The 12,580-nt window shown below is 43.1% G+C and overlaps 1 protein-coding gene across 1 annotated transcript; it reads left to right on the forward strand.

The window, feature by feature from the left end:
- The first annotated feature begins 455 nt into the window (after window positions 1-455).
- Window positions 456-5,919, forward strand: PRSS58 (serine protease 58). The gene is made up of 5 exons (XM_012447501.2): window positions 456-495; window positions 2,452-2,590; window positions 2,814-3,070; window positions 5,527-5,666; window positions 5,770-5,919. The coding sequence occupies exons 1-5, from the start codon at window positions 456-458 to the stop codon at window positions 5,917-5,919; spliced, it is 726 nt and encodes a 241-aa protein (XP_012302924.1).
- Window positions 5,920-12,580: the final 6,661 nt, after the last annotated feature.

A 12,580-nucleotide genomic window follows, 5' to 3' on the forward strand; every position in this document is an offset into this window, starting at 1 on the left:
TCCAGAGGGCTACGTTATGTCTACCAAAGAAAAACAGCATCACACAGGGGGGTTTAGCATCACACAGACAGGAGGGGCAGCAGCCCACACATAGCCTGCTGAGGCTGACAAAAAGGAGACCGCACAGGAGTCAGCTGTGGAGACATCGTGAACTTCAACTTCTCTTAGCTTTGGTATTTTCTTCCCTGAAGACAGAGGGCAGAACTCTGAATTCCAGAACTATTTTCTGCTGTACTGCGGACCAATCACTTAACCTCTATTCTTATCTCTTTGAAAGATGACACTACACCCTCCTCTGAGTGATGGACACTGTTTCTATAACTGAATCCTGCTACTAAAAGAATTCAGATGATATATTTTTCCAATTCTAGAATCTTGCTTTACTTTATTTAGTCTTTTTCTCTCTCTTCCATGTTTTCTAGAAACTGGAGCTGAACTGGGTGTTCAACATCATCATGAAGTTTATCCTCCTCTGGGCTCTCTTGAATCTAACTGGTGAGTGTGTGCATATTTGTCTCTTTACTCACCAAAGAGAAATCCTGGGTAAAGCATGAAAGATGGGTAATGGCGAGAGGTGTCATTCCAGAATTCAAGTGTAGGAGGCTTCTCTGTCCCTCCCTACTGCCCTGTTCCCACTGAGTTTCCTCCCGTGATAGTGCCTGCCTACCTGCCTGCTGCAGGAGAATTGCTTGTGTGCTTTTGGGTGAGATGTGGACATTGTCACTCAATACCAGACCCACTCCTAATACCTGACTCTAGACCTGCCTGCAACAGGACTAATGTTCTGCACTGCAGAGGGCACAGCAGAACATTGAAGAATCAGATATCTCCTGGCATAGTTCCGGTTACTCAGGCATAAATCCAGAGTTATTCATAAATTCTCTTTCTCTCCTACCCTACATTTGATCTCTTAGAAAAACCTTGTTGGCTTTATCTTCTAAACATATCCTAAATCCAATCACATCTCACCATCTCCACTGCTCATAATGGTCCAAGCCACCACCTCCTGCCTGGATTAGCAAATTATTCTCCTAACAGACCCCTCTACCTCTATACTTCCACACTCTACAAGTTCTCCATGAGAAGACTGTCATCACTCCTTTGCACAAATCCTTGAGTGGTTCCATTTGTACTCAGAAAACAAGTCCGAGTTCTTATACTGCTCTACAAAACCTTCCACCCACCTTTGAGCCCCTTTCCTGCTCTGTTCCCCTTCACTCACTCTGGGTCAGCAGCCATGGCCTCTATGATGTAACTGACACAAGCCTCAGGACCCTCGTTGCAGCTGTTTTCTCTGCCTGGAGTCCCTTCACCCAGATATTTGATTATGCAACTTCCCCTTCTTCATGTTATTGTTCAACATTGCCCATGAAGTTCTACTCTGATGACTGGTTTAATACTACCTGAGGCTGGGTGTGGTGGCTCATGCCTATATTCCCAGCACTTTGGGACACTGATGTAGGAGGATCACTTGAGCCCAAGAGTTTGAGACCAGCCTGGGCAACACAGCAAGGCTCCACCTCTACAATAAACATTCAAATATTTTAAAATTAGCTAGATGTGTTGGCACACACCTGTAGTCCAGGCTGTTCAGGAGGATTGCTTGAGCCTAAGAGGTTGAAGCTGCAGTGAGCCATGCTCTTGCCACTACACTGCAATCTGGGCAACAGAGTGAGATCCTATCTCAGACAAACAAACAAATACTACCTGATACCCCTTCTTCTCCCCCAGCACACACTTGGTAATACCTTTCTCTCTTTCCCACTCCTACTTTTATTTCCATAGAACTAATCACCATTTAACATCCTACATAGTTTACTTGTGTTGTGCTTATTATTACGGAATATCTCCATTCATTGTAATATATGAGAGCAGGAATATCTATTCTGTTCACTATATAGCCCAAGCCCTTAAAACAGAGCTTGACACATACTAGGTGCTCAATGTATATTTTTTAAAACAATAAATTATTTTTCCCCTCCTCATACTCTTAGCATTTGGTCTGCTCTTGTCGTGACACTCATATTATTCTGTCTTGACTTATTGTTGGGGAAAAAAGATAAGACTTATTAAAGCTTTCTAAACAAGAATTCTTTAAGACTTATTAAAGCATTCTAAAATTCGTAAAAATAGTAAAAAAAAAAAAATCAGTTGATTTAGTGTAGAACCCACTAAATTGTGGAAGATATTTATGAAAGCTTAACATTTAATTTAAAAGATTTCATTGACAACAAAAAAGCCAAACACCTTTTATTTTTTTTGAAAGAAATAGGTTTCTACCATGTATCATTTTCTTCATGTTTTAGAACAAAATTTTACAGATTTAGTTTACAGATAAAGTTGCTGGAGAAAAGGGTAGGGGAACTTGGAGCCTATTAAATGACTTTCCTGAAGTTTTTCTAGTGATGACTGAGAGATCTCGGAATTTCTTGTCTATACCTCTCTTTCCAGTTACTTCAGCCTTTAATCCAGATTACACAGTCAGCTCCACTCCACCCTACTTGGTCTACTTGAAATCTGACTACTTGCCCTGCACTGGAGTCCTGATCCACCCTCTTTGGGTGATCACAGCTGCACACTGCAATTTACCGTGAGCAATAAGCCCTCAAAGGCACTCCATTCTTCGGGTTCTCAGGTTGGGCACAGACCCTCACCCCTACCTGAGACCATCTCCCAGTTAGGTGGAATTAGGGAAGCCTTTGGGAGACATACGAGGGTACAGAAAAAGGTCTGTGGGGAGGGATAATAGAGGCTCATAAGGATGGGGAAGCCATCTCTGTTAAGTCCTCTCATAAGCATCTATATTGTTCCAGGAAGCTTCGGGTGATATTGGGGGTTACAATCCCAGCAGACTCCAATGAAAAGCATCTGCAAGTGATTGGCTATGAGAAGATGATTCATCATCCACACTTCTCAATCACTTCTATTGATCACGACATCATGTTAATCAAGCTGAAAAGAGAGGCTGAACTCAATGACTATGTGAAACTAGCCAATCTGCCCTACCAAACTGTCTCAGCAGATACCATGTGTTCTGTTTCCACCTGGAGCTACAACGTGTGTGATATCTGTGAGTTCAAGACGATATTCTTCTCTCAGAATTAGACATGCTTTTACACCTTCGCTAGTCTTGGCTTCCTCAATTCTGCCCAGTGAAGCTTTCTTCTAACCTCTATTCATCCTCTTCCTCCCCTTTCCTTTTCCCTCTACCTCACTGAAGGAGTGTTTCAAGGTTTTTTTTCTCTCCCACTGTATCTTTTTATCATTTTGACTTTCATATATGATAGAAGTGATTTTAGTAGAAAGAAAACATTCGTATTCTAATCCTAATTTTCTACGTGACAGCAGGTCATTTTACCTTGGAGCCTCAATTTCCCTAACTCTGAAAAAAAGCAGACTACTATGTTGTATATTTTCAAACCATTTCAGGCAATAAAGTAACTTGAAACCTTGAAAAATCATGAAATAAATATCAATATATTAAATGTAAGATAAATACATAATATTGTACTAAATGAGATAGAACTTCCTATGAAAGATTGTAATAAAGATACACGGTTGAAGTTTTAAAAAGAATTTCTGAAATAACCATTTTAACTGGTAACATTCTAAGCACTCATTCATTTCTTCAGAAAACTGTCAAAGGGCTACCATTATTTTTATCAGTAGAAGTCTTCTATACATAATTTGAAACTCCTAAACTAGATATTCTACATAAGCTTTTTTTCTGTGCTTCATATTTCATACTCCATAAAAAACTCCCACAACTTAAGGCAGCTTTCTGTTTTCTAAATGCATCCCCATTGCCCATTACCCCAACTCCAAATTTTTAGGCAAACCCTAATTATCTATGGTTGTTAATTACAAGAGTAGAGAGTAGTGGCAAACGGGAGTTGATTACCTATTAGCAAAATAGAACAATGATATAATCCCTTATGAAGAATTATTAATGCAACCTTACTTATGAGTAAGTTCAAGTATGTATAATATACATCATATACCAGATACTACAGTAGGAATAGGAGATGTATTTTAAACAAGCCTGTCAGATTACATTTATCTATCCATCACTACTTTCTCTTTATAGAAGCCAAAGGGCAGATATACACTTATTCTATAATTGTTGCCATGATTCAAACCTTTTAAAACTACTCCTTAGTAAATACCTTCAGATTTAGAGCACATTTTCTTGAATATATCAAGAAGTAGAAATTATTTGTCCTTTGAGAGTCAAGTTGATTTTTGAAAACAGCCAAATGTCCTTCTGGTAATCAGTATATTGACTCGTCTGGGTGATGGAACATGGGTCAAAAAGAGATATGACTTCAAAAAAAATGCACCTCATTTTGATCCGGCTCATGAAATACTTAAGTAAGCATTTCCTAAAGAAGTATTCTCAAAAGAAATGTTTAGCCATAAAATTATTGCTTGGAAAATAAAGTGAAGGATCTCAAACATTTTCTTTTCAATAACTTTTACATTATTTTCAAATAAAGACATCAAACACACTCCTCCATTATAAAAAAAAAGACTAAATCTGAAAAAACAATACTTCATCCCAAAGAAACTTCCGTGAAAAGAACATGTGCTACATGTGTTCACACTACTTTGCTGTTTTTCTCATTTTGTTTCTGATTGGACAAATGTTGTTATAAGTGTACACAATTCAAAGTGTCTGTGGACCATTGTGATACAGATAAAAGAGTATTAATTAGGAACTAGGGAACCCAGTTTTAAATCTAGCTTTACCACTTACTAGCTTTATATGTTTAAGAAAACTGCTTTTTGAGTGACTTTTTTGGTGCAGATACTTGGTTTTGTTTTGACCTGACAAATGAGAAAGTAAGCTAAATACCTCTAAATTCCTTCAAACTCTACAAATTACATCTCAAAGGAAACCCTTTGAATGTTTAAATTTCCAGAAAAGGTTTTTTGTTTTGTTTCGTTTTGTTTTGAGATGGAGTCTCACTCTTGTCACCCAGGCTGGAGTGCAGTGGTGCAGACTTGGCTCACTGCAACCTCTGCCTCCTGGGTTCAAGCGATTCTCCTACCTCCCAAGTAGGTGGGATTACAGGTGCATGCCACCATGCCCAGCTAATTTTTGTATTTTTAGTAGAGATGGGGTTTTGCCATGTTGGCCAAGCTGGTCTTGAACTCCTGACCTCAGGTGATTCCCCGTCTCGGACTCCCAAAGTGCTGGGATTACAGGCCCAAGCTACTGCGCTGGGCCAAATTTCCAGAAAAGTTTAAAACAAAGTGTTTCATTTCATTGCAGGAATGTCTCCTATTTACATACAACTTTCGAGAATTTGATCGCTTTTATAAAGTCACAGACATTTGCATCATGAGAAATTGTTAATCTGACCATCTCCTGTACTCTCATTGTCCTAACTGCCACCGTTCTGATTTCTCTAAATGTTTGATCTCTTTTCATTTCTTATGATAGAAGAAGAAATGTTTTTTTTAAAAGAAGGTTTAATGCCTAAAAGAACTCTTAAGGGACTCTGACTTATCTCTTTTCTTTAGACAAGGAGCCCGATTCACTGCAAACTGTGAACATCTCCATAATCTCCCAGCCTCAGTGCCGCAATGCCTATAAAACCTACGACATCAAGGAGAGTATGCTGTGTGTGGGCATCGTGCCAGGAAGGAGGCAGCCCTGCAAGGTAACATACTCTCCATGCCTTAATTTTCCCATTTTCTTCCTTCTGTCTCGTCAGAAAGATAACCTGGCTTTTGTTGTTGTTGTTGTTATTGTTTTCCTGGCAGGAAGTTTCTGCTGCCCCAGCAATCTGCAATGGGACGCTTCAAGGAATCCTGTCTTTTGCGGATGGATGTGTTTTGAGAGCCGACGTTGGCATCTATGCCAAAATTTTTTACTATATACCCTGGATTGAAAATGTGATCCAAAATAACTGAGCTCCTGTGGCAGTCGTGGACCATGTGATGCAGCTTGTCCCCATCATTCGGCTTCAGAATTAAACATAAATTAACTCACTAGACTGCCCCATACATACCTGTCTCACTTCTGTTAAACAGAGTGGGTGCTTGAGCACTTTTACTTGTACATGTCTTCACTGTGGTTATTCATAACAACCTTCTTGCCTTCTAGATAAAGACGGAAAACCCAAAATTCCTTAGACAATTGAAGTGGGAATTATGTTCTTTCTAATGAACTGATAATTGACATTTTTTAAAAAAAGGCCACTGCACAGCCATCTGGGGTACAAAATCCTCTACTACATGTACTAAATCAGACAATGTGTGATTTTGGCACATTACCATGATGATTGAAAAAAGGAAGTCTAACAAAGAGTGATTTAAATAGAAGCGTAGAAGAGGGCAAAGGTAAGAGGGAGGTGTTACACTTAGCTTCTCCTTGTCCATACGACTGAATGCCTTATGCATTCCACACACAAAAAAAGGATGCATTCTTTAACCAAGGAGGTCACCTCACAGTGCTCGTGGAGTCTTATGGATAGTGCTGATGCTCACTGAATCCAGTAACCCTGCCATGTTTCACTAACTAGGATCAGCTGGCCTTATACAATATGACTATTGTATTGAAACCTTAGCACCAGCTCAAGTTGGGAGACATCTTTAGAGGCTAAGGTGCTCCTCTGAATAATGACCTCCAAACCATTTTTCTCCCCAAACTAAAATTTCAGTTAACAAAATATGTGAAGAGGAAGCTCTCACAGTTGCTTTAGTTTGGGGACTAATAAAGCTTTCAGTAATCAGTAAGACATAATCCTCTGTCTCAGGAGATCAGCCTCAGAGAGCTCTGGCTAGGTTAAGACTTCAGATAATAACTAAAAACACAGAGTAATCTTTCCCAAAGTATACAAACTATTGTATTATATGTAGTCGTTTAAAGATAAAAAGCATATTAACTGAGAATAAGCCCCGAAGGAGATCAGGAGAGTAGGGTCCTAAAAACATGGGATTCCTGATATACACCCTTCTCCTTCAGTAGACACCAGGCAAGAGTGGAGGGGACACTAAGGGACACTAAGTGTTGCATTAGGGAAGCTCCTTCTGGTGGCCAGGTTTGTTCTGCATCCCAACTTGCAGCTGCTCATCTATGAACAGAAACATCACACCTATTAAACGGTCCAGCCCAGTGCCCCTCAAATAGGCACGTAATTCCCATGAGACTGCCCCCTAACTGTACCCACGAGGGACAGGGATGGGGTGACACTTTGAATGAGAACTATGAGTTTGGGTGGTAGATGGTTGGTAAAGGAGTGGAGTGTAGGAAGGAGAATCACTCCACGCTAATGAACGTATACAGAGCAGAATGCTGCATAGAGGAGAAAACCAGTTTCATAGGCTTGAAATACTCTCACTCTTCTGGGAAAAATTATTTCCATTCCTCAATTAACTATGTTTCCTCGTATGATGGAGGTGCAGGACAACATGCCCTCCAATCTGAGGACTAGGCAGGATCACAAGTCAACCACCCTAGAATCACAAGAGAACCTCAGTCTATCTGTCATTGAGAACCTACAATCTGATGTGAGAGACAAAACAGAGAGGGATAATAAATTAACGGAGTAGACCAAGGGGTATCCAGTAAACTGAGTTATGCACAAGCATAGGAGGCTGTGGACCAAGTAAGCAGGTAAGAGGGATGCAGGTTGGAGTGAGCCAGTGAGAGGTCATGGGAAAGATGCCTCTGTCTCTTATGGTAGTTTAGGTAGTTGTCAGGAGAGAGGCTGGGAGGGTTGTTTTCTCAGCTTGTAGTGAGGAGTGTGTGCATATATATGTGTGTGTATATATATAATATAATTTTTATCAGCCTGAAGACAGAAGACTTACATCACACAGATCAATACTTCCTGTCCAAATAACAGGGAGATAATATAACTCATTCAATCAAAAAGCACTCTTTCAGCCCCTACAGTGTGCTAGTCTAGAAGGGCTAGTTTAATTACCATAAAACTAAGGGTCTAGATGATGGTATCAAAGCATAGTTCTTGGTCTAACTGAGCAGAATTGCATCTGCAGATTTTCCAGGGAGCTATCTGGGACTGAGGTGAAGGGAACGCATCAGAGCTTTCAACACTGTGCCTTTCAACACTCCAGCCACAGAGCTGCTGTCCTTGTTGTAAGATCTGCCAGCAGAGGGCTTCTACTTTCCTTTAGGAGCGGTGGTTCAGGGCCTCTTTATCCTGCCATCTCCTCCATGTTTAACAGCATCTTGGTGGCCCTGACCAAGGGTCTCTCAGTGATGGTGTTCTCTAACGGAGGTGTGCTTCCTGAAGGAAGAGGGAACACTGAAGTATTCAAATGTCCCCAGGGCTCCTGAGTCCCCAGGAAACTCAGACCTACTCTCCAACATCTACCTGGCTCCATGTCCTCTGGACATGGAGTAGGTGTCAGGAGAGAGGCTGGGAGGGTTGTTTTCTCAGCTTGCAGTGAGGAGTGTGTACATATGTGTGTGTGTATATATATATAATTATTTTTGTCCTCTGGAGCCAGGTAGATGTCACCCATAACACGGGAGAGAGCAAAGAGGAGACCAGCACCTGTGACTGATGCCATACCCTCCATCTGGGAGGACTCTATCCTCTAAGATGAACAGAGTTACCATCTGCATTTTACAGACACAGAAACTGAGGTTGAGGGAAATTAAGAGACTTCCCCAGAGCTTGCAAGTAGCAGACCCTGCATTCGAGATCTGCATCCACCCTGATGGTTAAATTGCTGTGCTAGTCCGACAGAGAGCATTTACTGAAAGGCACGTGGGAATCAGCAGTGAGGGAAGGGGAAAACTGATACAGAGAAACAGAAGAATGTTTGTGGTGTTTGTCAGAAAAGCCTCCTCTGATAGTAGCTGCCAGACCATTGCATTCCTCTCTAGAACCCAGGAGTTCTGATCCTCTGGGCTTCCTTGTTGGAAAAAATGAGTAGCTAAAGCCACCAGGTCTAGGGACGTGACAGCATGATTTGATTTCTGGCCTCTGCTCACCTTCTGGTCAGATGATTCTGGTGGCCCTGTAGTCTGCAATGGGAAGCTGCAAGGTTATTATTCAGAATCCATGGTTGTGCTAAAAAAATTTAAAAAACTACAAACAGACCTATACCAATATCTACAATGATCTAAACCTAATACCATATGTCTCCAGGCTACAGCTGAACTACCTGGACCACGTTTGCCTCCAGGCATCTTCATCTGCCTCACCTGGATTACAGGTTTCTTTGTTCCAAGTTTCTTGTCTGTGATTTATCTTTGCTTCACTTTTGGCCTCTTGGTCCCACCAGGCTGTATGCACTCCCTCTCCTGCCTGAATGAACTCTCATAATAAGTAAGCCTCTCTCAAGGACTCTACACCTGAGACTTCATCAAGCTTCAATTCAAGTTAGTCTATCTGCCCTAAATTTACATTCTACTCTTGAAGACAGGGTATGAGGGGTGTGAGCCTGAAGTCATGGCAGGATCAAGGGGTAGAGGGCCCATGTAGACACTGAGGATGTGTGTGTGCATATGTGTGTGTATGTGTGTGTGTTTGAGAGAGAGAATGATTGGGAGTCAGAAAGGTTACCAGAAGCAGAGAAGTGATATTAAGTTAAAGAGAGGCCAATAAGGGACCTCCAAATGCAGCCAAAACCATGTATTTGAGTGAACTCAATCTGTTTTCAGACATTTAGGGAGGCCCTTCATCAAGGCCTGAGTTTCTGGTCCCTCTGTTCTGTAGCCTCGACGCAGGCCCCTAGAATCCCTCTATTTAGTGCAAAAAAAAACATTCTAGAAAGAAGCTCTGAGGTCCACATGGAAAGGCCATTTCCCTCAACAGTACACAGTGTTTTAGGAAAGATCAGAAACATTAAGTGATGGAAAAGGGAGGTAACACCCAGTCTAGAGTGCCCGGCCCAGGCTGAGCCAAACCAATGTCTTAGCCAGATGATCCTCATGTCTGGATACCCTTATGTGAAAAGGGAGTGATGGGGGTGACAGATGCAAGGCCAAGGAGATGAAGGGAAGAATAATTAAAACCAGAATCCTGCTGGGCGTGGTGGCTTACACCTGTAATCCTAGCACTTTGGGAGGCCAAGGTAGGCGAATCAGGAGGTCAAGAGATCGAGACCATCCTGGCCAACATGGTGAAACCCCGTCTCTACTAAAAATACAAAAATTAGCTGGGCGTGGTGGTGGGCACCTGTAGTCCCAGCTACTCAGGAGGCTGAGGCAGGAGAATTGCTTGAACCCAGGAGGCGGAGGTTGCAGTGAGCCGAGATCACGCCACTGCACTCCAGCCTGGTGCCTGGCAACGGAGCAAGACTCTGTCTCAAAAAACAAAAACAAAAACAAAAACCCAGAATCTTGCCTAGTGTGCTGTGAGTTTCCCAGACTAATACCCTGTAGATAGATCATGGAGAGCCACAGGCAGTGATATTCCCTGACGGAAAAATTCCTCACTCACCACAAGCTGACAAAAAAACCCTCCCAGCCTCTCTCCTGACAACTACCCAAACTACCATAAGAGACAGAGGTATCTTCCCCACGACCTCTTGCTGGCTCACTCCCACCTGCAACCCACTTATCTGCTCACTTGGTCCACAGCCTCTGGGCTAGAGAAGCTCCGAGCCAAAAGCAGGTTGGCTCAGCTACAGTAGCCTCCCTCACTCCCACCTCTGCAAGGGTCTTGGGATCCTGGGTCTCATTCATTCTCTCTCATACCCCACCCACCATTTCTTGCTCACTGTGAACCCATCTCAGCTTCCTGCCTGGGGTCTGAGCCTCCTTGTCTTGCCCCTCACTCTGTGAATGACTGTACTCAGGCTGCAGACCCAGCTCTGACTCATGGCTTATTAGTTCATTTGTTGAGCTCTACATGACAGATCTAGACCCTTCTCCTTTCTGAGAGTCTTATTGTTTAAAAGATCAGTTTGAGATTGGGCTTTGAGAACTTTATGTAGAGGTGGGTATGGTATTAAAAACAGGAGTTTAATTGGAAACATGGCTGTGTAGTCCAAGTGTGTGTGCTTATCAAGGGAGGCATTTACTCGACGAGAGATTCAGCCCACCCCTCTTCTGAGGGCCTAGAATTTCTCCAGGTTTCTCCCAGGCATCTCTGGACTGGGGTGGGGTGCTGTTGATACTGACATTAAAATGCAACAGGCTTTTTATATGTGCATACTGTGCACTTATATGTGCATTTTTATTTTGATTTTTTTGAGATGGAGGTTTGCCCTTGTTGCTCAGGTTGGAATGCAATGCCATGATCTCAGCTCACTGCAACCTCCACCTCCTGGGTTCAAACGAGTCTCCTGTCTTAGCCTTCCGAGTAGCTGATAATGCAGGCATGCACCACCATACCTGGCTAGTTTTGTATTTTTGATAGAGACAGGGTTTCGCCATGTTGGTCAGGCTGGTCTTGAACTCCTGACCTCAGGTGATTCGCCCGCCTCGGCATCCCAAAGTGCTGGGATTACAGGCATGAGCCACTGCACCAGCCTATGTGCATGCTTTTTATATGTGCATATTTTGGAGAGAACGGCTAAGGCCTCCTGATTGTTTTCTGTGTCTTTTTGCATTATACTAAAGACTTCACCTGAACTGTATTGCTTTGTCCTCACAGCAGTCGTCTGAGATGGATAGTTACTGTCTGCGTTTCACAGACAAAGAAACTGAGGTTCAGGAAGATTAAAAGACTTCCCCAGAGCTCACAAGTGGTAGAGCCAAGTCTGCATCTAACCCTCCAGAGCCTATGGCTAAATCACAGTGCTATTCAGACAGAGAGCAGTCTCTGAAAGGTACTTGGGAAATTAGCAGAGAGTCTACTTGTGGTTACAGGACAAAGAGCAGGGGATTTGAGTGGAAAGAAAGCAGGCTTGGGAAGGCTGTCAAGGAAAGAAGGAGGGCTAAGGTTAATGGATGGGAACCAGGGGCATCTGTGTATGTGACTTTTATTCATAAACCTAGGGAGGGTTTCTCACTGTGTCTTGCTGCAGGTGCAGTAAGGGGCTCTGCCCTGGGTCACACTGGCCATGAGCAGCCTGTAATCCACTCCAGGAAAGGTTCTGACCTCTTTATCCCCAGGACTCTGCAGAGTAGCCAGCATCTGGAGTTGCTCCTGGAGATCCTGCTGGTATCAGCTGACCTAGGGATACTGGAATTCCTTAGGATGCAGCACAGGGCCTCAGCCTGTCCACATGGTACCGATACCCACCTGTCCTTTGCTCCACCAGGTTTGCAGTAGTGTCTGAAATACACAGGCAGGCCAGGCTGAGGGGAGATAGATGATCATCCCCAGCAGTAACTAACTAGGCCAAATCCTGAAGAAGGGGACTAAAGCATAAAGTCAATAAAGGAGGCTGCTGGGAACAGAAGGGACCATCCCTCAGAGTGGGACGCTATGCCTGGAATGACTGTGGCAAGGCAGGGTTATGGAGCAGTTTCTGTGCCCATAGCACTCCAGTGACTAGGTCCCTCTTTCTCCCCCTTAGCCCCACTGAGTGGCTTCCCCTGCTCTGCCATCTGTCCTCTACTAACATCAGCCAAGAGCACCCAGTGGCTCGTGGCAGAACAGGAAATGGCACCATTCCTTGTCCCCACAGGCTCTCTCCAGCAGGA

Source organism: Aotus nancymaae, unplaced genomic scaffold (genome assembly GCF_030222135.1).
Source record: "Aotus nancymaae isolate 86718 unplaced genomic scaffold, 86718_ANA_hifiasm-v0.15.2.pri h1tg000002l, whole genome shotgun sequence".
NCBI lineage: Eukaryota > Metazoa > Chordata > Mammalia > Primates > Aotidae > Aotus > Aotus nancymaae.